Here is a 26,351-nt window from a genome sequence, read left to right as displayed (position 1 = left end):
TTTTTCTCGCCCTCCCTAAAGCAGAGCAGCTACTTTAGAGATAGCAAATAAAAGAAGAAAGGGAAATTCGCCCGGGGACAAAGGAAAAGGCAATGTTTAGTTGCTAAGGAAATTCAGCACACAAGGATACACAGATCCAAGACTTTGGGTTGTGGCGGGGTGAAAGACTTGAAAAAATAGCCTGATCTTCTGGTGGGGGCATCCTTGCACCCCCTTCCCTCTCCTCTCTCCAGGGAGAAAGTTTGCACGCTCACTGGATTTCTATTTTTAAAGTTGCAAGCTTGAATTCTTCTTAGGATGGTTGAATTACTTCATAGCACCAGCTGGAGTTTGTATGTTGGAAGAAATCTTCCATTTCTTCCTTCCAAATAAAAATTAAGCTCTACTGGCCCACAGAGATCTAGTTTGAGAGGAGTGGGGACTCTCCCCCTGACATGCTGGAGGGAATGGGGTGGGGTGTGTGGAGGAACAAAGCCCATCACCTGAGCCTTCCGTTGGCATAGGAAGAGGTACACCCACCTTTCTCTTTCTTTAATGGGAAAAAAAAGCAGCTTTTGCACCTCTGCCCACTTTGGGGCCATGTCATTCTGTAACCAGGAACCCAGGAAGGCCTAAAGGATTTGTCACCTGGGAAGGAAGGAGAGCAAGATTGGCCAGGTGGACCTTGCCTGCAGAAAGGCTGCATCTCAAGCAGTGTTCCTCAACCTTGGCAGCTTGAAGATGTGTGGACTTGAAGTCCACACATCTCCAAGCTGCCAAGGTTGAGGAACACTGTTCTAAAGGTTCATAACTGCTGGCAGGCCAACGGGCCAACTCTATTCCACCTCATGGGAAGAAAATTATCAGCCTGTTCAAGAATTTTGCAGGTTTCAAGGAGGTTTCAAAGTCTCAAAAGCTTGTTCTGAATTATTCATGTCAAGGTTCAAAGGGCAGGAGGTGCTCCAGAGGTTTTGGACTTCCACACCCATCACCCTCCAGCTCTTGCCGGATTAAGGATCCCTTCACATCTGCATAATGTTGGGGAGAATGGGGCCTGCTGTCCAACGAGGAGCTCTGGAGTGGTTAGAGATTGTCCTCATTCCACCTCGTCTGGGGTGGAATCCACAGGACCTTCTCTACCCTTGATCCACCCCTGGACGGAGGAATGAAAAGACAGCTTCCCCCCTCACCACCCCTGGCTGAGGGTGAAAAACTCATTAAAAAAAAGGATAAAAACATCTCATCTCACGAAAGTGAGCATTCCTCTGCGAGAGAAGCTTTAAGGAAGCCAAAGGCATTGTCCTTGAAATTTCCTCCATGGGGCTCTGTCCACGAAAACAGGATGAAGCCACTTCCTCCCTCGCGGCCTTTGGAGATGGAATGGGAGGCAGCCCGGCGGGGAGGGGGGAGGAGAGGCGCTCGCTCGGGGGCGTGTCTACACAGGGCCGGGTCTGGGGGGATGACAAAGAGCAAGGCGGCTTCTCCTGTGGTTTACTTGAGGGCATCCAGATGAGTGCAGACGTGCTTGAAGACCTCGTCCACCGAGCCTTCGGCGTTGACCTGAAGACAAGAGAGAGACCCAGCGGGGGCTCACCAGGGGAATTCTGGAGCTGCCCTCCCTCTGAGACAATATCAAGGCATCCTTGCCCCCCTGTCCCCGCCCCACCATAAGCCTTGAGGTCAGGTTGCCAGTGCAGGGATCACCGTTACTTGAAAGGAATCCTAGGGCAGCCAGGTTGAACTTCGGGGTGGTGCCCACTGTCTTAGATGGCTTCCAAAGAGAGAGGGCTGAGGGAAGGTGAGGACTATAAGAAGACCCCTCTGGTCTAGTCTGGGGGATCTGGTCTTCTCCCTGGCCACCTTTGGGTCCTGGTTCATACAGCCCCCTAAGCCATCATGGGGGCACCAAGGGGAAGCCAAGCTTGGTGCCTTCAAACCATGCTTTGTGGCTTTGCTGTTGAGCACACTCAACACCTCTTCATTCAATAAGCCATGTCTGAATGGCTTAGCATGATAGGGAAACCCAAATGCACCTCATCTACATCTGAAGGTTAGGCCCGCCGTTCTGTTTCTCGGAGAGGACCCATCCTCAGACGCTGCTCCTGCAGCAGGTTAGGTCAAGCCTCCACGTCTGTCTTCCCACCCAAATGCTATTTCCCCTCCGCTCCTCTCTGAAATCCTCCCACTGCTGGCGCTGGCCTCTTCCCTCCGCTGGCAGCCAGTTAGTCAGTGCCTTGCTATGCCAGGCAGGATGAGACCTGGATGGAAGTTCCTGAGAATTATGAATGACTCCAGCCCATCCTCACAGCTCAGGAGGGGGACTGGAGCCCTTTCGTGGCCTGCCAGGGCAAGGCCAGTTCAAAATACTCTGGGTATCATTCCCAGCAGAGACGGAGCCTGACATGCCATTCAAGAGGGAAGGGAAGGGAAGGGAAGGGAAGGGAAGGGAAGGGAAGGGAAGGGAAGGGAAGGGAGGAAGGAAGGAAGGAAGGAAGGAAGGCAGGCAAAGGATGAAGAGAAGAAAGAATGAAGAGAAAGAAAGAAAAGGATGAAGAGAAAGAAAGAAAGGATGAAGAGAAAGAAAGAAAGAAAGAAAAAAGGATGAAGAGAAAGAAAGAAACTTCCATAGGGAACAGCTGTTATTTCTCATTTTCCATCCCTGTCCCCTCCCTCCCTCCCTCCCTCCCTCATCCAAGCCTCCCCGTCTGAAGACTAGCCAGACATTCGGCCAGTGTTACCTGCAGTGGCCATTTTCAGGGGTATTCTGGGGACCTCCCCCAGTGGCCCTCAGCAATGCGCTAACCCAGGCATTCTCAAAGCAACGAAGCAACAGCCAGAGCACTGAGAAAAGCAGAGGGCTCAGCCAATAATTCTCATGCCAGAAAATGTGGCTGAAATGAACCCGCTCCCCAGCCCCACATACAGCTCCCCGAAATGGCACCGCCAGACCAGAGGAAGGGCGAGTTTGTGAGAGACTTCAAGCTGCCGACCTGACCCACCTTGCGCACGATCCCCTTTTTCTCGTAATAGGCGATGACAGGCTCGGTGGCCTTGTAATAGGTCTCCAAACGCTTCTTGATGGTCTCCTCGTTGTCGTCCACGCGCCCGCTGGTTTCTCCCCGCTTCAGCAGCCGTTTCACCATGGTGTCCTTCCCGGCATCCACGTACAGCAGCAGGCTGGGGGCAGTGATCTGTCCAGGGAGGGTCAAAGTGAGATCAGGGTGGGGACGAGAAGACACCCAGGGAAAGGGATGAACGGAGGGGGAGGAAGAAAGAAGGAGAAAAAGGAGAAGGAGGAGGAGGAGACCAGGCAAATGTTTTGCAATGACTTGGTCATCTACACAAGTCCTCTAAGCTCATCTTGCCATGTTGCAAATTTCACCTGGCACCTCCTATTAAAGGACCAACAATGACGGGATGGCAAAATCAATCAATCAATCAATCAATCAATCAATCAATCAATCAATCAATCAATCAATCAATGGTTACTAGATTTAGCTAAAACAACAGCCAACCATAATTCGATGCTAAAATAAATCAATGTTCTTGGTCAAGCAGAGCATTGGAAGAAAAGGTTGCACTGCCATCTTGTGGCTTATCAAGGTCTTACAGGGGGGAGCATACATTGAAGAATGGTCCTCCAATAATATTAATAATAATTCAATAATAACTACGCCTATCATGTTCAAAGTCAAAAGCTCCCCTGCATTCAGATACATTTACATTCCACTGGATTTTCAGCAGCGTCTTCCAGCATCTTGGACAATTCAAGTGAAAAGTCCACCCAAACCTTTCATTTTAAAGCCGTTTGAAAACTTTCTGGACATATTTCAGGTTATGCAATTGGGTGTGTAAGTGTGAAATATAAAACATTTCTTAAAGCAGGGGTCTGGGCCCCCAAAAGTAGACCACAAGTTTGCAATTGCAGCCTACAATGAGACAAAGCACACAACTGCACACATTCCCTAAGACTGAGCAAAACATGGTGCACGACAGCAAAGCAAGCGAACTAATTAATGCATGCTGAGAGAGATAAGGGAAAAAACCCAGATGCAAATATTGTATCCTCCCCCATTCACTTTTTAGTCCTTCAGCACACACCCTGTAACTCCACTTTTCGTTTTTCTGTTCAAATGCACTTCCTTGCAAAGAAAAAAAAGAACGGTTGCACCCACCCTCATTTGCCCGTGAGCCCCAGAACTGCCTTCTGCACAGCTGGCCAAGCATCCTGGTTTTCTCTGACCACTTCTGACTTAATTATCTCAAGCAAAGATGGAGAAACATGCCAGAATTGCTGGAAATCAAGCGCAGGACTTTGATCATGCAAACCACATGCTTTGGCACTCTGCTCGAACATGCCTTGCAAATCCATCTCCACACCCAGGTAATAGTTTTCCCCAGGAAGAAAAGAGAAAGCTTGGAGGGAAACATTAATATTTTGCAAAGGAGGAAAGAGACATTCCTGAATATTGGTTCCCGCTCTTCATTTCCAGCCTCATCAACCAGCCAAGCACCTCCCAAGATGGTCCACCCTTCCACCTCATTCTTACCTTCTTCTCAAATTCCACGCCCTGATTCACCTCCCGGGGATAACCATCAATCAAGTAGCCCTTGGATTTATCTGCTTTGGACACCATGGCGTCCCTCAGCATCTCAAGGACAGTATCCTGCAGACAAAGAGAGGAGAAAGGGGGCATTTTGCAACTTTGAGGAGAATTCCAAAGCTGTGGATTCACAGAACAGGGAAAGGGAAGGACCAGGAACAGGGAAGAACAGGGGAGGACCTTCAGTTCCCCTGCCAAACCTGGCCTTCAGGCACGTTGCCCATCTTTTGGCTTCTGGGGAAAAGCAGAGATTTGGGGAAGGAATAGAAGGAAGGCCGAGCAATATGCAAGACAGTTCCAGGTCCTGGGAATCTGTGTTGGCTGCTGTGGTGTGGTGTGCAGGTACATTCCCTTTGGTGCAGGGTGTATGTTTTACTTATGGAGCCAATTGCGTTGGGATTTAAGAGCTGGGAGATGGAGCGGCATTGACGATTTCAAGGCCAAGAAACATCAGCTGGTTCCTCTGCACTCACCAGTGGAACTAACTCTCCTTTTTCCATGATGGCCGAAAGTTTCTTCCCCCTCTCGGAGCCAGAACTGACCTCCGCCCGCAGCAAGTCACCGGTGGACAAGTGGGTGTAGCCATATTTTTGGACAATCTTCTCACACTGAGTCCCCTTCCCAGAACCTGGTCCCCCTGCAGAGGACACAGCGCATTCAGACGCAGAACGGGGGAAGAAAAAAATGTGGCTTGGATGGTGGCTTTCCAGACAGCTGCAGCTGAGACCCTTTTTAGTGCAGGCCCACCCAACCTTTTTGGGGTCTTCAACTGCCCAAAGCCACATCTGGTGGTGTAAGTGACGGGCACTGTGCTCACTGCATTTGGAGAATGCCCCGCTGGATGACCGTTGAGACATTTTCTCAGCATAATCTACAAAATTATGGAACATCTAAATACAAACTCAGAACTCTGCTTGGGACATTTTTTTCTGAAATGGAAAAGCAAAGCCATACATTCTTAAAAGACCTTTGCACGGAGAGCCAAATCTGTAGAGTTCCTTTCCTTTCTGTGCACCCAAAATATGTTTTATGCATGTTCTTCCCAGCCTAACAAGGACCCTGTTGAGTTCTACTCTCACCAAAAATTTTTGAGAGAAATTTAGTCCCGCCTTATCTTTGCTGAAAAGTCCTTAAAAGCCCCGTGGGATCCGAAGGAAATAATTTTGAGATGGCTTAAGACTTACCCACGACAAAGATGATTTTGTGGTTTTTCAATTTTTCTGCGAGAAAAAAGGGAGAGAAATCTGTGACGTTCTGGCGGACAAGCCATTTCTTGGTTGCTCAGCCAAGGCCCCCATCTCAGTTTGTAAACCCATTTTTAAAAAGGATCTCTCCCCACCAAAATAAAAAAAAAAATCTGAGGATGGAAAGGTTCATTTGATCATTACCTTTTCCAGCTCTTGCAGAACCAACTTCTACATATGAACACTGGATGCCCATCTTGCCCCACCCTCCAGCTTCTTCTGTCCTCTACTCCACCCCCCTTTAAAAAAATACGCCTCTGATTATCTTTCTTTTTCAGCACTGTTTTGCTCCATGAACCTCTGTCCACCTGCCCTCCATGGCTGGGCAGGGCTTGGCTATGCTATGGGCCGTGTGGCCAACATAGGTTACCGGGGAGATGGTTGCTATGGTGCAGATGCCAAACATCTGGAGGGACTAAGCTTTGTTGGAGGAACGGGGAACCATCTCAAGCTTCAAGAGATGGGAGAGGTCACCTTTCTGGGACCACATGACTTGCCCTTTCCACTTTCTTCTGCACTACAAACCCAACAGGGCATTTTTCCTGAGAAATTCAGAACATTGTACAAGAGGCCAACACCTTTAGGAAAGTGCTACTTCATCTGATGGATTTCTAGCTGCCTTAAGAAAAGGGGGCATATCTTCAGGGGGGTGGGTTTTCAGTTATGGTTTCAGGACCATTAGCCCAAAAGGGTGGGCTTCTCTCCCAAGCAGACTTCAGCCTACCGAGTCCACGGATCCACAATCAGATGCCATATGGCTTTATATGGGACTTTTATGCATTTATGAGATAAAACACAGCAGATCAAGAAATAAATGTATGGAGGGAATTGATGCTCTAAGCGGAATTTTAAAAGCACACACGTTCCTTCTTGTAACTGCTTCTCAAAATAAAAAAAAGATGGACAGCGAGAAAGCAAATTAAGTGTAAGAGAAGGGCTAAAATTCCTTTTTTGTTTTGCAATGCCAAATCCTCCCCCCCCCCCCTATAAATTGATACAACACTCCTTAACAAAGTTATTTCACAATAAATGTCTCAGGCACTGCAGGAGTTACTCCCTGTGAGTTTCATTTCCTGATTTCTGTGCGCTGCAAATGTTGGAACACAAAATAGAGGGGTGCATTCTGCTACGGTTTCTTTGAATGATGCTTCTCAAGAGCGTGGAAACTTTTCCAGACCTGGCTGGGATGGGTGGAAATCTAAGGACTGCCAAGCTGGAGAGCTAAAAATAAGGCCACCAGTTTAAGGTTTCATGTAATGAGAATTCTCCTTTGATTACAGCTTTCTAGAATTACATCTTTGCAGAGCTGGGGAAACGACCAGTAAGGAAGTTGTGAGATCTTGAGAGCCAAGTCAAAATGCCTGAATTAGAGTTTTTGTATCGTTTTCTTCCTTTTAGCACCCAATTAAAGGAGTTTTGGGGAGATGTAGACGGTAGGAGCTGTAACTCAGCTGTAGAGCTGAACTTCTGAATGCCAACATATGAGCCCCAATCATAAGTTGGATACCAATGATGGAGAGATGCCACCACCCAGAACAGGCCAAACCGAATTCTGCAGACAGAGGACATAGCTTGGTATGAAACAGAATCTGGTGTGTTACAAACTTCGCAAGTCAACTTCGTAAACTGACTTCAGAAGTTCCACCACAGGCTAAAATTCACCCACATATTCAGTGCTCTGGATTGATATGCCAAAAAAAAAATGTACTTGTGATGTTGGGTCAAAGGGTTTCCAGCCACACAGTTCAGAGCTGAGGGGGACCACAGTGTAATGCCTCAACTCAGAAACCATCTGACCAACAGCAGCAAACATATTTGAGGTGGCTTGGTGTTGTTCTCTAGAAGAATAGAGCATCATGGGGCACCCAGAAGTTGGAAGAGGTGTTGGCAGGTGAGGTTCAACCGAGATTTCTCAGATGACAAGTTGCCTTGAATGAACTGAAGGGCAAATCAAGACCCACCAAAATTGAGGAAGGAAGGGAGGGAGGGAGGGAGGGAAATTCACTGACCTGCCGCCATTCTGAGAGGTTCTGGGGTGACAAAGGCCTCTACCTGAAAGAAAATGGAAGATTTGATTAGACTGGTAAAGGGAGCCACCCCAAAGGCTCAGGAACCTCCTTGATTGCTCCAATCTCCTCTTCCAAACTCAGAAAGAATAATAATTCAGGGCCGTGGGCAAAAATAAGTCCTTGCACCTTCTCCCAACATTGCCTGTTCTTGAAATCCTTCCCATTTCCAGATGTTCCTAACTGCCAACTCCATTCAGAGGCAAATAAAAGCTTCTATTATCCCTACAGTTATTGGATGACGTTAAAAAAATAAAATAAAATAGCATTACCTCAATCTATTCTGGAACCCCACAGCCAATCCTGGAGTGGAGACAATAACTCTGCTAGATTTTTTTTTCCAGCTGGGAGATCTGAGGTGGAGAAGGTTAAGCCTTGAATGCAGAGGAGATCCTACTGAGCTGTTTCTCCAACCCTCCCCGGTAGATTCACCCTGCGAACTGCGAAAGGGAGGAAGCAAAGCCCATGGATGGCTGTTAGTTTGCAAAACAGGCAGCAGCTTCTGACTCAGCTGCGTGAATGGTGGAAGGAAGAGAAAAATACCTCTGATGCATCACCTGGGAAGACGTTCCCATGGCGACTGCTTCCTGTTTTGGCTTCCTCCGGCGGATGTACAGGCAGCCCTCAGCGAGTGAGCCTGCGCGCCAATTAGGCAGAGGCAAGGAAGGATGTCCCCGTGGGAAAATCAGAGCAACTTCTGCTTTGAAAGTCCCCACAAGTCCTCAGGCACCTGCTGTGTCTCAGACAGGGCAGTTTTGGGTGATAAAGCAGAAGATGGGAGGACCACGCAAGGATGCTTCAGTTCTCCATATCCATCTTTTGCTCCCTGCCCTCTGCTGGATTTGATTTCTAGGATCAAGCAGTTGTTTTTCTCAGCTGCTTCTCCAGCCTAGGTCGGCCTCGGGTGGATAGGGTGGACTAAAATGCCCATCATCCCCAGGCAGGGTGGGTGTCGTGAGCGGACAAGCTGCAAACATCTGGCTGGGGAAACCTGGACCACTCCTCGAATCCGTCTCCCTCCCGCTTGAAAAATGATCCAAACAGCCAAACCTGTCCCTTGTTCTGTATTATTGAACGTCACAAAAGATGGGGACCCCACTTTCTAATTTTTTCCCCTTTGGGAGGTTGCAGGAGTGCAGATGAGCACTGCAAGGTGGACGAACACAGCACAGGAAGAGCTGAAGGACCAGTCGGCTGGACCTATCTAAGAATCAACGTTGACTTGATAGCATATAATCCATCCATCAACCCAGAATGAAGACCGGGACGTACAGTTGCCAGCCTCAAGAAAAACCCTGCTAAGTTTTCCCAAACCATTCGGTTTATGATTGTTTAGGTGATTCAATTTCACTTCAATTCTGCGAAAAGGAGCCATATCTCCACCGTTGGCAGGGAAAAGAACACCAACAAATGCCACAAGATCCACCCCATTTCTCTTAGAGGGGCCAGATTTGGGATCAGCTGCTCTACTGACCAGACTAGATGGCTTTCTTTCATTCAGACCAAGTCTCTGCTCCGGTCTGAGCCGTCCACAAATTCTGGCATTTCCGCTTCAACTCCTAACTTGCCTCTGATTCTGGAACCCTCCCTTTGGGCCTCAGTTTCTCAGCTGCAAAATGTCAGCCACTGAAGCCCACCTCCTGGGGGCATTCTCCAAAGTGTCAACTGAATCAGGGTTGCACTTCTGAAGCACCTTCAGATGGCATTTAATTTGGGTTCTTCCAAATGTTGCTCCATCCCAAAAAATAAAATTGAGAAGGTAATTTCAGGAAGAAGTCCAGAGGAGGGACTCCAGGAATAGACTGCTGGCACCATTTGACTGGAGAAAGAGAAGGATCCAGGTCCAGTTACACATCGTTTTCTTTGCACCTAATAAGGTGAACTCCCTGCAGGTTTTGCAAAGCGCGGCTCGGCGGCTGTAAATCTCTGCTGGAGAGCCTATCCACACCTTTGCTGGGGGAAGGGGAGGTGGGCGGCGGGGCAAAACGTTAAACTTCTTCCAAAGTTTAAAGCAGGGGGCCTAGGAAAGCAAATGGTACTGACCTTCTTGGATTGAGGCATGTCTGGAGTTTGAATTCCCTGCTTACGGGAAAAAAACCCATCTAAAAGGCAACAGGTTTGCCTAGAATTGCTGTCTAGATCACGGGATTGCGGGGAAGGCTGGTTTAAGTCAGCGTGGGGGAGACTGCCCTGAGAAGCTAGCTTTCTGCAGGCAAGGAACCAGCCGGGTAAGGAAGCAGCCAACTTTGCTTCTTCCTCCGTCCCCTGCCTTTTAAATGGGGCAGCCCCCCCGCCCCAGATGGTTCAGAGGGCCTGCCTGTTGTTCTCTAAATGCCAAAAATAAATAGGAGGTTACAAAATACCAGGTTCTCTCCAGTCAGTTGAAAAATATGTCGGACATCCTCCGGAACAGGCCGTCCAGGGTCCAAAAGAAGAATGGATTGTGATGGTTCATCAGGCCTGGCTCTTGAACTACATCTTCAACACTAACATCCAGGCTATATTACCATTATGATGAGCTACCCCATCATCATAATGAGATGACGCAGCACTTAATGAGAGGTGTACAGCAGGTGTGTGTGGGCTGGGTGTGCAAACACACTGGCTGTTAAAGGCAACAGAAAAACCCAGGACTTCCTCCCTAGAGAAATCTAGCATGTGACATCTGAGGGAACCTCTGTGCTAGTTTTCTAACTGCAAAGAACAAGGGGGGAAGGTGCTTAGATTTCCCCCCATGCAGCGCAGTTAAAACCATTGTGGACGCCCTGCATTTTAGCTTAGCTTCCTTGTGCGCATCCCAGGTTCAAGTTTACCCTTAGCTGCAAAGGGTCTCCAGACGGCCATTCATTCTCTCTCAACCCAGCCTACCCTACAGCGGGGTTGTGGAGTGGGGAAAAATGACAGGAGAGACTGCTATGCATGCTGTCTTTTGCAGCTGGAAAGAGAGAATATACTTCAAGAAACAAAGAAACAAGCTGAAAGAAAATAAAACTGTATATTCTCAGGACCATTCTCTGTCTTGGTTAAATCAGCATCCAGAAGTCCTCCATCTATTATAATTCTCCACCCCCTGCACAGCAACTATCCTTTCTATTGCCTCCAAATCTTGCTGGGGACTTTTCAATTTATTCTCATGGTTAGCCAATAGGACATGTTCTATTAGGATTTCAAATCTGTGGCAGGGAAAATCAGCCTCTCTGGAGCCAAGCAGAGTAAAGTCATGCAAAATTCCAGCTGCTGAGCAGTCCAACGTTGCATTTCTTGGGGCAGGAGGAAGACCGGGACAGCCCCCCTTGAGAAAGTGACTTAAAAGACCCCTCTCCAGCAGATTTGGAGCAACGGGGAGAGAGAGAAAGAGAAATTCAAGAGGTCAGCCAAGGTTATTGCAACTATGTGCCTTCCCAAAGTGGGTGCAGGATCAAGCCGATGAACACACACCCAGACCCACACGCAAATAGTTTGTGGGTCAAAGCACAACATTTGGCCAGGGGTAGAATATACTGCATGTCAGTAAAAACTTTAAGAAATGGCCACAAGCCCAGCCTTGGGCTGGTTCTCTAACCGCCAGAGAAATGTTCTCTTCTTTCCGGATGATTTGGGCTGAATGAGAAAAAGTAGCAAACGAATGCATCCACCGGCCAACCGAGCTGTTATCTCCCCGCGTCTGCCCTGAAGGACGTCCTGCATTTAGGAAAATAAAAATCCTGCAAAACAGCTCAGCCTTACCTCTCCGTGCTGGAATGGAAGAAGACAAAGGGAGCAGGCTGTTTTCTCAACCCCTGGTCACCCTGCATGGTTATTTTTACCACCCTATATAGAGACTCTTCAAGGCATGACGGGAAAAAGGAGGGGCAGGGGAGGCCACAGATGCCCAGAGACGGGAGCTGAATAGCAATGATGAGGAGGATGGGAGAGAAGAGAGAAGTCTAGAAGCCAGAAGGATAGGAAAAAGAGAAAATCCATAGAAAGGCTAAAATCTTTCCAGGATGGACTTCAGGGCATTCAGAGGTAAACAGATAAAAGCCTGAACACGGATCTCTTAGCATGTCTTTTTGCAAAGTGACAAACCGACAGACTTTTTGTTGTCACCAGCCAGTGTTCCTACCAGTAGCAGATCCTGTGATTGGTGGGGCAGCAGGATCAGGGTGGTGACCTCTTGTGTCTTATGACGCCCGGATCAGCGACCCCCTGGATTGGCAAGGTCCAAGTTGGCTGTTGCTCAGAAGCAGAGCCAAGAGATGAGGGATTCCACCATCGGCACGTTCAGACAAATACACCGATTTTGGAAGGGCCAAAGATTTTGAAGAAACCAGGACTGCAGGCCAAAAGAGTCACATTTGGGAAGGGTATGAAGAAGCTCAACAGAAATGCATAAATGTGTCCACTAAGGCAAAGCACCTGCAAGAAAGTGGGCAGAAAGCATCTTCTTCCAGGGGACACATCACTTGCGAACTTCAAAACTGCCTACGGTAAAGATGGGCATGGATGTAAGTGGAAATATGCAGGCATAAATGCTCAGCCCAGACAGGTGTCCCAGCAAGATAAGTGTTAGAAGAAAATGAACCCAGATAGAATCGCCTGGGGACTCTGCCCCCAAACGGATTCCTCTTGTAGAAGGTGCCACTTCAGTTCCTGCTGTGTCCTCTAAAAGTAGTTTCAAGTAGCAAATTTCCACTCTTAGCCCAGCCTTTCTCAACCTTTACATCCTAGAGGAACCCTTGAATTAATTTTCAGGGCTCAAGGATAAAAATTAGGGTAGCTACAGCTTACGGAGCATGGAACAATGATTATGTGCTATCAAGTCATTTTGGACTCCGAGTGACCACATAGATAGAGGACGTTATATATATGAAAAACAGCGTGTGTTTTTTTCAGTCATGATCTCTCATGGAACCCCAGTTGAGAAAGGCTGTTTTTGCCCCACAGACCAGAATTTTTGGATTGCATGGGATTTGGATCCAGAAGATTCCATCTGAGCATCTTGCAAGGATGGGCAATCCAAGGCTCTGAGATGAGTCTTAGGTGGTCCTCAGCTGAATTCCAGAACCCACGTGAAGGCTTTCCTTTTGACCTCTGGTGGGACTGACTTGCTGGGGATGAAAAAGGGAAACAGAAAGAGAAGAGCGAAGTGGAAAAGGAGTATGAGAAAGAAAGAATGAAAAGAGGGAGGGAGAAAAAGGAGGCGGGCCGACCAAGGAGATGTCCTCTCCACTTTGGGCCCTGGCTGAACTCACTGGTAGCTCTGACCTTGTCCACCAGCAGCATGTTTCTTCTGCCTCTTGGCGTTCTCCAGTATTTTCCTTCTATTCCTGTTTCCTTAACAGGCAAGTTAATTGCCTGTGCTCCATCAATGTCAGTCCTTGACCCCTGGCACTGTCTCTGACACTTTCTCACCAGGAACTCCCACCCAGTCAATTTCGGCTTCTGGCCTGATGAAAAGGAAGCAGGCTTCTGATTCAACCCAAGCTCAGGAAAACAACAATTTGGAAGCCGTGCCAAGATCCAGGTCTGGTCTGTATCATGGTGTTGACCTCACCTGCTCTTCTTTCTTCTCTTCCTTTGGAGAGTCTTGGCTCGGGCTGAAGGAGCTGTGCAGTGGAGATGGCAGTGCCAAATCTGGACCCCAGAGCCAGAAAACAGGACAATTAGATGAGATTTAGGAGAAAACAACACACTGCTGGTCGGAAAATCACAGCCAGCATTCCAAGGAGAGTCCAAAGGCACAAGTTCGCTTATTTGGGATTTCTGGAGATGAAAGAACCCCACAAACTGAATCTAAATGTTTGGGCAAATAACCAACAACCCTCTTATTCTGCCCCCAGATGTGCATCATGAAAGGAGGGATTTTGCAGCTAGAGGAAGTTGGGCAGAAGTTGGTGATGGAGGACACTTGCTGAGCTGTGAACCTATAATGGGCTGTCAGAATAACCTTGGGAGACAGGAGGAAGAGCCTCAGCCAGGGCAAAGATTGGACAAGAGATATCTTAGCCCACAGAAGGAATGGGGGTAGAGAAGGTGTCTCAGATGGGACCCTCTCAAGTTCTCTGGAAAGTAGTGTTAATCCTCATGGTTTTTTGCTTCCTGTCTGGACAACCTCAAAGGGCTGAAACCACCACTGCAAATATTTCATCTGGTTGGACATGAGCTATCAACCCATTCTTGAGGAGCAAAGTGTTGGAATCATCAGGGGTCAACTCAGCATTGTCTCATAAGCACAAAAGGGCACTTCTCTAGTAAACACATCTCTTTTGTGCTTGTGGGATGTCGCGGGGGTCACCTGATTTCCACTTCCTCCTTCTTCTTGGGTTTGGGGATTAACACTCTCCATTACCCTTTTGGCACACCTGCAAGTGGGAGGTGCTGCAGAATGCAGCTCTCGTCCTTTCTTCTCACTTGCACGCAGACATTTCTATTTCCATAGAAAATGTCTACAAAGAATCAGTGATAAATAAGTGCTTTCTACTATGAAGCTACTTGTATCCAGATCTACTGAATAAATGTAAGCTATCTCTATTTTTTTCTTCATCTAACTACTGTGCGAAGACTGAATTTATTTCTGAACGCAATTAAGCTTAAATGTGCAAGTTTTGGTTCACGCTTCTACTCTGCAAGATTGTTGTTAGCTGCTTGGAATTCTTTTATTAACCCTTAAAACTCCATCATAAATGAGGCTCATCCTTCTCTAAGTTCTCTAGAAGATGGTCTCCAGCCTCAACAGAGGACAATGGTCCCTGTTTTTTTCCTAGGGGAGGCATTGTTATTTTCATCCCTTTTGTCCCTTGATGTGGGTGGATGCATCCCTCACCTAGAGTTCTTTTTCCATCTAGATGCAACCGTTGCTGAACACAGGAGCTGATGGCAGCAAATGTTTCATCTTCTTCTCTGTCTGCATCGAACTGAAAAGGAGAAGAAATACGTTATCAATCTTTTCTCCATGTTGGGCTGGGGCAAGTCCCTGCTCTGTTACACCCCCAACTATGTATGAAAAAATATTCATACTTTTTGGATTTCCCTTGCAAGTGTCTTTGGCACCTTCTAACATCCCTTCAGAGAAGGGACGGAGAAGACGTCATGGTGGGCGTTTGTATCCATATCTATTTATTGATTTTGCAAAGGTGCATGCTCTTGCATGCCTATAAGCCCAAAGAAATACAAAACTCAAACATCATATACAGCAGTTCTCCAGTAATATCAAAAAAGCAGATTTAAAAGCAGATGTCACCTTGAATTGGACCAAACTGATTTGATAACACAGCAACCAAATTCCTTGAGATACCAAAAGTGCTTTTAGTTCGTAAGGTTGACATCCAAAGAGATGTGTGTGACAATGGAAAACAGTGGCAAGATATTGACCACCATCTTCAGTGTGATGTATGACTCTAAGGCGGTGTTTCTCAACCTTAACAACTTTAAGATATCTGGACTTCAACTCCCAGAATTCCCCAGCCAGCATGGCTGGCTGGGGAATTCTGGGAGTTGAAATCCAGATATCTTAAAGTTGCTAAGGTTGAGAAACACTGCTCTAGAGCCAAGCTAAGTGTCTTTTTTGCCCTGATGAAGGACAATTCTTCTCTAGTAACCTCAGCAGTGTGACTTCTCTAACTGAGGTCACCCAGGAAACCAGCTGCATGATGCTGTTTCCGGTCCATCTTCCATGCAAATGAAATTCCCAAGAGATGTGTCACTGGGAGATGCATTGAAAAACAAACCCAAAACATCTTCTTGGGTTCCCACCCTCACTGTCCTCACCTGGACCACGGCTCCCTTCTCCTGGTAGTACTTCACGATCAGCTGAGCATTCTGCTTGAAGGTCTCCAGCCTGCGCTTAATGGCCTGGGGGTTATCATCCAAGCGGCCCTGTTCCTGAGCCCGTTCTTCTAACCGTTGCTGGAGCTGTTGGCTTGAACAAGCCAGGAACACAATGACGTCTGGAGAACCAACCTAACAAAGACAAGGATAGATGATAGACTCATGGGAAGAGAATCCTGGACTGGTCTGATCCTGCTTTGCCTGCTTTCCATTCCAAGGACTTCCTTCTCTTTCCCTCTACATCTTCCCCTCTTTGATTCACTTCCACAATCCAGGATGGCCTCACAGGTTGGTCTCTCTACCTCAGCTGAAAGACGCAGGGAAAACATTCTGGAAAATCAGGTGGAGAAATGAATTGAGGCCTCAAAGAAGGACACCGACCTACCATCTTTCGGTGCTGAATGTTGGGACCCTACGGGACACGTCATCATACCTGCTCCTCAAACATGAAGGCCTGGCCGATGTCTCGGGGAAATCCATCCACCACAAATCCTTTGGCGTCTGGCTGCTTGATGAACTGATGCTTCAACTCCTCAATGGTCGTTTCCTGAAAAGCACAGACATCCCAAGAGGGAGCCAACTTTGGACCTGTTGCCATGGGGTGTTTTGTAGACCCAAACAGAGCAGGAGCATTCTCCCCTAATCAGTCCCAGTTTATGGCCTGCATAGTAAGGCCATGAGAAGAAGGATGGAGGAGCCCTTTAAAAAAAGGGGGGGAAAGGTGCCAAGTTTGATATAATCCTGGTTTGGAAATAACCAGATCTCACTGGCTGATAATGCTGGAGCAATCCCAAAATGTCTCTGACTCAGATTAGCATCTGAAGCAGAAAAGAATGCAAATCCTATTTCTCTTTGATTTCTCTCTCTTTTGCCTCCATCAACTCATCTTCCTTTTTCTCTCCACTAACTTTTTTGGAAGAACGACAACTCCGAATAACCCCGGTCTACGCTATATTCTTTCAACTAGAGCCATGGTTGCCAACCTTTTTGGATCCATGGCACAATATTGAACACAGCAGTCGTTCTGTGGCACAACAGAAAATCATTAATCTCATAGATGTATTTTTAAAAACGGTTTGAGGGGAAGTTGTAGCGTTTTTATTAAGTTACACACTAAGGATTTAGGAAATAAGGCCAAAATCTCATGGCAGACTAGAAGCAAGCCCACGGCACACCAGCTGAAATAAAACTATCTTTCAGTTGCGGCAATACATGATCAAACAGTTCTTCATTCATCTACTGGTGCCCAATTTTCAGAATATTCTTGACCTGCATGTTTAGCCCTCATTTCTTTTCCCAACATCTCTTAATGCCCAAGAACAAGCCCAAACCATATGAGCCAGGGGGGCCGACAGCAGCTTTAAGGCCCGCTTGCTTACTGGTGGGGCCAACTCGCCATTGGCAATGATCTCAGCAATCAACTCCCATTTCTTGTCGCTGGTGGCACGGTGGATCATCTGACTGCGCAGGATTTCCCCGATGGAAATGCAGACGAAACCAAAGTGAGAGGCCATTCTCTGGCTCTGAGTCCCCTTCCCGCTCCCGGGACCCCCTGTGAGGGAAAAAGGTGCTGATCAGTGTGATGTGAAGCAGGGTTGAAGTGGCATCAAAGCTTTGGGAGAAGAATTAGTCAACCATGGGGGAGTTAGGTCTAGACAAGGTACCCGGAAGACAGGAAGGGGAGATTTAATCCTTCTCTCTTGTACTAAAGTCCTGCAACATCTCATTTTTAACTGCAAAAAAGACCAGGGAAAGAAGATCCATGGGCACTTCTCTCTTTTCGCACCAGTGGGAACTTTTTGCCCCAAAGAAAACTAGATTGAGAAGGAGATTCTTTCTGGGGCTGTGGAGAGAAGGGACAGGTAAATGATCCTTCTCCACATGCTATTTTCTTCCTCTGATGTTGGTTTCATCCCTCCACCCCCCAGTGAAGCTCTGATGGTCCTGAGAGAAACACAGATAATATTGTAGGGAATTGGGCCTTCCCCACCTCCAAGGAACTGCAATTCTCGCCCACCCCAATCTTTCTTCCGACTTAAACTCTCACCTATCACAAAAATGATCTTTGGATGGGGATGTTCGGGGTCAAATACATTGTATTCTTGGATTAACCCAGTGGATTCAGTCAGTTCGGAGTCACTCTCAATGGAGAACTGGCTCTTGACGGGGGGTACGTCCTGGTATGCGCCAGACGGGGCTGTGATGGGCCCTGCAGTAGAGAAAAAAGTGGTCACAGCCTTGCTGAGGAGTGGAAACTCATCAGAGAGGGGACGTGTGAGACACAGGGATAATTTTATAAAATTGTATAACTTTATAAAATTAGTAAAGGCGGGATATGAAATAAATAAAATAAATGAATAAAATAATGGGAGGTTAAGGGCTGTGCAAGTGAGACTCTCTGATAAAAATGGAGCATCTGTCCCCAGGGCCCAAAAGTGGTCTTCTCTTTCCACATTTAATCTCTGAGTTGGAGACCCCCATGGTTCTCAGAGGGAAGGGCGCTTGGGGGACATGGTTCGGACCACAGTGGAGTTAATGCACAGACTTTGCCACGACTGCCAGAACCCAGTGGCAAACTCCAAAACATACCACCTGTAGAATGGACATCCACCTGTGGGGAAGATGGGCTTCTTGTTCAGCCCACCAGCAGCAGGTTGCACAGCCAGCTCTTCCCGGCTGATGAAAGTGTCCCATTGCAACATCTCTGGGCCGCCCATTTCCCGGACTTTCTTCAAACAGCCTTCAAGGTAACTGATGGGATCTTCAGGCCGGTAATACATCAGACCTGTCAACATGCTCTGGAGGAGGAGAGGCAGAAAGAGACAGCTGATTTTTTTTTTAAGGATCTTGTTCCTAAATAACTTAAGAACGCCACCCTCCTCTTAAGACAACGTCTGCAAAGGCATTTTCTCCTTTAAAAGAAATTTTAGGAGCAAATTTGCTTCCACCCACCTGGATGGGAAGAGGTGGGGGGAAGCCACAAGAGGATGTCAGGGGTCCACATGGGAAAGGAGGGCAGTGATCTTGCTTTGGGGAGCAAGCAGAGGCCCTTACATGCTGCTGGGCTCATAGAGTAGAGTAGAGTAGAGTAGAGTAGAGTAGAGTAGAGTAGAGTAGAGTAGAGTAGAATAGAATAGAATAGAATAGAATAGAATAGAATAGAATAGAATAGAATAGAATAGAATAGAATAGAATAGAATAGAATAGAATAGAATACTTCATTGGCCAAGTATGGATTAGACATACAAGGAATTTGACTTCGGTGCAAGAGCTCGCAATATATCTACATACCATCAGAAAATAAACAATAATAAAGTAGTAACGTTATTTACTCTTCAGCAAAGGATTGTTACCTTGTCGTGGTGCTGGAGCTTGAGCACCTCAATGATGCCATGAGCTAAACCGTGAAGGGCCACCCAAGACGGGAAGGTCATGACAGAGAGGTCAGACTAAAGGCGATCCCTGGGGAAGGTAATGGCAACCCACCCCAGTATTCTTGCCGTGAAAACTAAATGGATCAGTACAACCAGAGATATGTCGGTATACCATCGGAAGGTGAGACCCCCAGGTCGGAAGATGGTCAAAATGCTACTGGGCAGGAACACAGGATGAGCTCAACTAGCCCCAGACGTGATGACGCAGCTAGCTCAAAGCCGAAAGGACGGCTAGCGGCCGATGGTGCTGGTGGTGAATGGCGAATCCGATGTTCTAAGGATCAACACACCATTGGAACCTGGAATGTAAGATCTATGAGCCAGGGCAAATTGGATGTGGTTATTGGTGAGATGTCAAGTTTAAAGATAGACATTTTGGGCGTCAGTGAACTGAAATGGTCTGGAATGGGCCACTTCACATCAAATGACCACCAGATCTACTACTGTGGATAAGAGGACCACAGAAGGAATGGAGTAGCCTTCATAATTAATAGTAAAGTGGCTAAAGCAGTGCTTGGATACAATCCAAAAAACGATAGAATGATCTCAATTCGAATTCAGGGCAAGCCATCTAACATCACAGTGATCCAAATATATGCCCCAACCACAGATGCTGAAGAAGCTGAAGTACAGCAGTTCTATGAGGATCTGCAGCACCTACTGGACAACACGCCTAAAAGAGATGTTATTTTCATCACGGGAGACTGGAATGCTAAGGTGGGCAGTCAAATGACACCTGGAATTAGAGGTAAGCATGGCCTGGGAGAACAAAACGAAGCAGGACATAGGCTGATAGAATTTTGCCAAGACAACTCACTCTGCATAACAAACACTCTCTTCCAGCAACCTAAGAGACGGCTTTATATATGGACTTCCCCAGATGGACAGCACCGAAATCAGATTGACTACATCCTTTGCAGCCAAAGGTGGCAGACATCTATACAGTTGGTAAAAACAAGACCTGGAGCTGACTGTAGTTCAGATCACGAACTTCTTCTTGCACAATTTAGGATCAGACTCAAGAGATTAGGGAAGACCCACAGATCAGCTAGATATGAGCTCACTAATATTCCTAAGAAATATGCAGTGGAGGTGAAGAATAGATTTAAGGGACTGGACTTAGTAGATAGGGTCCCAGAAGATCTATGGACAGAAGTTCGCCACATTGTTCAGGAGGCGGCAACAAAATACATCCCAAAGAAAGAGAAAACCAAGAAGGCAAAATGGCTGTCTGCTGAGACACTAGAAGTAGCCCAAGAAAGAAGGAAAGCAAAAGGCAACAGTGATAGGGGGAGATATGCCCAATTCAATGCAAAATTCCAGAGGTTAGCCAGAAGAGATAAGGAATTATTTTTAACAAGCAATGCGCAGAAGTGGAAGAAGACAAGAGAATAGGAAGGACAAGAGAACTCTTCCAGAAAATTAGAAACATCGGAGGTAAATTCCAGGCAAAAATGGGTATGATCAAAAACAAACATGGCAAGGACCTAACAGAAGAAGAAGAGATCAAGAAAAGGCGGCAAGAATATACGGAAGACCTTTATAGGAAGGATAACAATATCGGGGATAGCTTTGACGGTGTGGTCAGTGAGCTAGAGCCAGACATCCTGAAGAGTGAGGTTGAATGGGCTTTAAGAAGCATTGCCAATAACAAGGCAGCAGGAGACGACGGCATCCCAGCTGAACTGTTCAAAGTCTTGTGAGATGATGCTGTCAAGGTAATGCATACTACATGCCAGCAAATTTGGAAAACGCAAGAATGGCCATCAGACTGGAAAAAATCAACTTATATCCCCATACCAAAAAAGGGAAACACTAAAGAATGTTCAAACTATCGAACAGTGGCACTCATTTCACATGCCAGTAAGGTAATGCTCAAGATCCTGCAAGGTACACTTCAGCAGTTCATGGAGCGAGAATTGCCAGATTTACAAGCTGGGTTTAGAAAAGGCAGAGGAACTAGGGACCAAATTGCCAATATCCAATGGATAATGGAAAAGGCCAGGGAGTTTCAGAAAAACATCTATTTCTGTTTTATTGACTATTCTAAAGCCTTTGACTGTGTGGACCATAACAAATTGTGGCAAGTTCTTAGTGGTATGGGGATACCAAGTCATCTTGTCTGCCTCCTGAAGAATCTGTATAACGACCAAGTAGCAACAGTAAGAACAGACCACGGAACAACAGACTGGTTTAAGATTGGGAAAGGAGTACGGCAGGGCTGTATACTCTCACCCTGCCTATTCAACTTGTATGCAGAACACATCATGCGACAGGCTGGGCTTGATGACTCCAAGGCTGGAGTTAAAATCTCTGGAAGAAACATTAACAATCTCAGATATGCAGATGATACCACTTTGATGGCTGAAAGCGAAGAGGAACTGAGGAGCCTTATGATGAAGGTGAAAGAAGAAAATGCAAAAGCTGGCTTGCAGCTAAACCTCAAAAAAACCAAGATTATGGCAACCAGCTTGATTGATAACTGGCAAATAGAGGGAGAAAATGTAGAAGCAGTGAAAGACTTTGTATTTCTAGGTGCAAAGATTACTGCAGATGCTGACTGCAGTCAGGAAATCAGAAGACGCTTAATCCTTGGGAGAAGAGCAATGACCAATCTCGATAAAATAGTCAAGAGCAGAGACATCACACTGACAACAAAGGTCCACATAGTTAAAGCAACGGTGTTCCCCGTAGTAACATATGGCTGTGAGAGCTGGACCATAAGGAAGGCTGAGCGAAGGAAGATCGATGCTTTTGAACTGTGATGTTGGAGGAAAATTCTGAGAGTGCCTTGGACTGCAAGAAGATCAAACCAGTTCATCCTCCAGGAAATAAAGCCAGACTGCTCACTTGAGGGAGTGATATTAAAGGCAAAACTGAAATACTTTGGCCACATAATGAGAAGACAGGACACCCTGGAGAAGATGCTGATGCTGGGGAGAGTGGAGGGCAAAAGGAAGAGGGGCTGACCAAGGGCAAGATGGATGGATGACATTCTAGAGGTGATGGACTCGTCCCTGGGGGAGCTGGGGGTGTTGACGACCGACAGGAAGCTCTGGCGTGGGCTGGTCCATGAAGTCACGAAGAGTCGGAAGCAACGGAACGAATAAACAACAAAATGTTATTTACTAAAACTATACTATCAAGAAAAGAAAAAAATGGAAGGAAAATAATACTACGGCTATTAACTAACAAAGGAGGAGCACTGTGACCCTGCAGCAAATTTTAAGGGTGGGGAAATCCACAGCACATTTATGTGCAATTTGAATGGCAGTTTTCTCCACTCTGTCCTTCCTGGACCAGCCAGGGGGAACAACCAGGGACTCTTCCAAGCTATTCTTTCTTTCTAGCACTAACTGAGTGCAAACTTCCGTGTTTGCAGTAGCAGCAAAAGGTGTAAATACTGGCAAAGGATCAGTCGCAAAGGAAAGGATCGTTTCTTCAGAAGCAGGAGGGGGAATCCAACTTGGTCCTGTACTTTTATTTGTTCACAGTTCTTTTCAAAATGCAAAACACAACTTTTAAGATCCAAAAGGGGCCCCTCTCTTCTCCCCACCTCTTTCCATCAGCTCTGGTTCTGAACCCAGCAAGGGAAATCAAAGTCACGGTTCAAGTTACTATTTATTCCTGCCTCCTTCCATCAGCTGCCAATTGTCCCATTTATGTAAAGCAGAAGCAGTAAACAAAATCCAGGAGGTGTCAAGATTTCAGAGGTTAAGCCAGGGTGTGCACACATGTGTGTGTGTAACAGATCAGTAAAATCTACCTGCTTTGACTATTCCCCAATTCTCCAAGAGGTTCTTCCTGAGCAGCATTCTAGTCCTCAGTGAATCTGAAAACACTGTGAGGAAGAGCTACTGATTGGGTTGCTAAGGGATGACATTTCTATCTGTGTTCATTCCGCCCACCGCTTCTCTTTCTGGCCTTGGTGCCTTCTACACGTCATGGACTACAACTCCCATCACCCTCCAGCTAGCCTAGCCCTATCCCCTTGGAGAGCTGGTTGGGGAAGAATAAGTTAAGTGAACCAACATTTGCCCTTTCAGGGGCTCAGGGAGCTTTTGCTGATTAAATGGGATATCAAATTAGTGATGGGCTCGGTACACAAATTCCACGTATTTGTTATTTTTCTCCTCTCTCTTTCTCTGGAAAATATATATATTGTTCCAGGAGGAAAGACTTGGGAAACAGACCTGCAGCTCAGCGGGAGGAGCGTTCACTGCCAGCCTGAGGCTAAACTCCTGGACTTTTCCCAAGAGTAACAGTTTAACTCGCCAACCAAATCAAGCGCTGGTAAATTTCCCAATGATTTTGTTTCTCACTGGATGGAAACTTCCGCATGGTGGGGCCAGAAGAAACTTTGGGGTTTGCTGGCAAGGAGACATTTTACGCCAACCTGCTTAGAAAGTGCGTTTTCCACCCGTCCCTCTCAAAACCCAACAAGCCCTCTGTGCGTTCTCAGAGGCACTCCTTTCCTCTGAAGGTGCTTAATTTGGTGCTCCTGCCTGTTTTATTTTGAAGTGTGTCAGCTGCATTCAGGGGAGCCTATGCTGATCTTGTGCATTTGGGGAATATCTTAATGTCTGAAAGGAAGGATGGGTTAACTGGGGTTTAACTTGCACGTTCTAGCACAGTGCTTCTCAGTTTGAGTGACTTTAAGACCGGTGGACTTCAACTCCCAGAATTCCCCAGCCAGCATGCTGGGAGTTGAAATCCACCGGTCTTAATGTCACTCAAACTGAGAAACATTACTCTAGCTCCTTTTTTTTTAAACTGCTGGAGAGACATGCTTGTAAAAAAGCTCTCAGGAATTAGCCATGGAGATGTCTGCTGTGTTGTGATGCTGCTATGTACAATCACACCCTCACTATTTAGAGTTCTCCACAAAATCACTGGAGGAGAAAGAGACTTTGCTGATCTGTGCAAGGCCATTAGCAGCTGAATTTAGCGTCCCTTTCTGATGTCCCAGAATGCTGCGGTGTTAGCATCGCTCTGATGCATTATGGGAAAATCCGTCGGGGGTCTCTGGCCATCCTACGCCCTTCATGGGTTGCCACTGCTATTTATTGCATTTGATTCCAGCTTCCCGCCCCCTGCCCCAGGAGTTCAAGGCAGCGTTTGCCCTCATTTTATCTCTACAACAATCCTGGGAGGTAGGCTGGGATGCAAAAGGTCCCAAAGTCTTCCTGTGGTCAGGTGGGCTTGAACCTCGCCTTACACTGGCAACTTTAACACAACGTCACACTGGTTCTCATGACGTCTGGCTATGGGGAATCCATAGCCCCACTATTATTGCGTACAAATTTTGACGGCTTCTGAGATTGGTCTGAGTTGATGCACCTGATGGACCCATTAAAAGCTGTAAGCTGGGGTGGCTGAATAGAGAGCCTGCATACGTAGGAGTAGTATATCTGTAAGTGTTCGCTGCAGAAGGTACTGTTAACGCATCAGAAGGGAAGGGCCATTCCATTCTGCTTTCAAGCCCGGATTATAAATTGCTGTGGGCCTTTTTCACTGCATTTTTCTGCAATGTAACTTTTTCGTGTTTTGTTTTGGAACTGTTTATAAACTATCCTGAGACTCTGTTGAAAGATGGGATGGTAAATACTACAAGGAAACAAAATCACGGCAATAAACAAAACATCCCCTTTTGCCTGATACAAAGTGGCTTTTCTTTTCTCCAGGCAAAGAGCCATCCCTCTTAAAAATAGAACATCCCGATGAAGAGGCAGTCTACCTTTCCATATAGTTATGATGGGGAGCAAGCAGATGGATTCCTGATTCAGCAGGGCTCTTATCCTAAAGCCAAAGAGCTACTGCAGGAATTCTATCCTGAATTTTGGGATTTGGGGATGAGGATCCAGCCATGCATTCCACCATCCACCCAAACTCACCACCACTTGCCCCATTCCTGGGCACCACTCAGCAAGGAAATAAGAGTGTAAGGCTCAAGGAAACCTTAGATATCAACTTGAAGCTGCTGGGGCTTCTCCAGAAAAAGATGGAAAGGGAGTGGGCAGGACGAAGTGGCACAGGATGAACAGGCACCCACATCTCCCACATTCCAACATGTCCGGGTGCAAATTATTCAGATGCCTCCTGGTGGTTTGACTCCCACTGCGCACTCATCTCTTGCATGGCACCAAGCCATTCATCGTGGGGGCAACCCCACCCCAAACAGGACCAGGGATGCCTTAACGCAAGGGGGGAACTCCAGATTTTCTCCCCAAGGCTGGGGTCGGTCCGGAGGAAGCGCCGCGTCGCGCCCTCCAACTGTGGGAAAACAACTTTCCACAGCCTCTAAGCGTTGGGGTGGGGTGGGGTGGGGTGGGGTGGGGGGGTAATGATGCTCATTCCCCCCTCCCTTTCCAGCAGGCTACCCGCCGCCAGTTCACGGATCAGGGGTTCGTATCAGACGCCCACGAATTTAGTTGCAGCCTTCCCATCCCCAGAGCGCGCTCTGCTTATGCTCAGAAACCCTCTCCCTCCTTTCCTGGGGACTCTTTTCCGGGACGGCCCCTCCCCGCTCCCCCGGCGAGACAGCAGCCCCCGGGCGAGCCCCTCGCGACCCGCTTGGCGTCCTGGGCAAACTTTGGGCACCCACCCCGAGCACCTTTGCGCTCTGGGCCGATGGACGCGGCGCCCGGCGCGCTTTGTGCATGCTCGGAGGAGAGCCTGGCACCCGGGACTGGGCTTGATCCGGCGGAGAAACCGCCCCAGGACCTACCTCGAAGAGCCGCGGGATCTCCCGGCGGGAAGCGTAGTCGCCGGTGTCGGCTGGGTCGCTCATGGCCCTGTCGGGACGCTCGGCCCTTCCCTTCCCTTCCCTTCCTCGCCCAGTCCGGCTCTGGCGGCCGTTCCTCGGCTCGGGGCGGGGAGCGGAGGCGGGAGGTCGAGCAGAGGACTGCCCGTGGCGCGCGCGGGTGGGTGGCTGGGTGGAAAGAGCGTCTCTGAGCCTGTGCAGAGAGGGGCGCCCAAGGCTGGCGGCAACCGGGCTCGCAGGCAAGAGGCGGGGTTGTTTTTAAGGCTCTTTAAAGCTGCCTCCTTTCAGCTGCGTGTGTGAGTGCGTGTGCGAGCTACAGCCTGCCCGCCAGTCTCCACCTCTGTCTTGTCTGATAATAGCTCCCATCATCCCCAGCCAGAGGCTCTTCCTCCCAACCTACACCTCGAAAGGCTCTCCTGCAGGATCCGTCCTCTCATTTTTTTATCCGTTCA

General features: G+C 47.5%; 1 protein-coding gene across 2 annotated transcripts; it reads right to left on the bottom strand.

Annotated features, from left to right (window-relative positions):
* AK1 (adenylate kinase 1) lies at positions 1–25,973 on the bottom strand. 2 transcript variants are annotated; one of them, XM_063316135.1, is made up of 14 exons: positions 25,864–25,973; positions 18,314–18,500; positions 17,750–17,911; positions 17,082–17,254; positions 16,136–16,249; positions 15,643–15,834; positions 14,699–14,789; positions 13,430–13,509; positions 7,837–7,879; positions 5,768–5,803; positions 5,057–5,220; positions 4,530–4,646; positions 2,979–3,170; positions 1–1,539 (listed from the first exon to the last, which is right to left on the bottom strand). In XM_063316135.1, the coding sequence occupies exons 1-14, from the start codon at positions 25,924–25,926 to the stop codon at positions 1,471–1,473; spliced, it is 1,683 nt and encodes a 560-aa protein (XP_063172205.1). In that variant the 5' UTR covers positions 25,927–25,973; the 3' UTR covers positions 1–1,470. The 2 variants fall into 2 exon arrangements, with proteins under 2 accessions (XP_063172205.1, XP_063172206.1); XM_063316136.1 differs by lacking the exons at positions 13,430–13,509; positions 14,699–14,789; positions 15,643–15,834; ... (3 more) ...; positions 18,314–18,500; positions 25,864–25,973 and adding an exon at positions 11,620–11,715.
* Positions 25,974–26,351: the final 378 nt, after the last annotated feature.

The sequence above is a fragment of the Candoia aspera genome, chromosome 16, assembly GCF_035149785.1.
Source record: "Candoia aspera isolate rCanAsp1 chromosome 16, rCanAsp1.hap2, whole genome shotgun sequence".
NCBI lineage: Eukaryota > Metazoa > Chordata > Lepidosauria > Squamata > Boidae > Candoia > Candoia aspera.
The sequence above is the reverse complement of the archived record's forward strand: the minus strand, read 5'-3'. Positions and strand labels throughout refer to the sequence as shown.

Bases quoted from the DNA above. Each gene is read 5' to 3' on its own strand.
- AK1 (XM_063316135.1), bottom strand. From the start codon at position 25,926: ATGAGCGACCCAGCCGACACCGGCGACTACGCTTCCCGCCGGGAGATC. The intron at 16,250-17,081 runs GTAAGCAAGCGG...TGTGCTTTTCAG, and splicing joins ATGGCGAGTTGGCCCCACCA to GAAACGACCATTGAGGAGTT. The intron at 14,790-15,642 runs GTGAGGACAGTG...TCTCCTTTTCAG, and splicing joins AGAAGGGAGCCGTGGTCCAG to TTCGATGCAGACAGAGAAGA.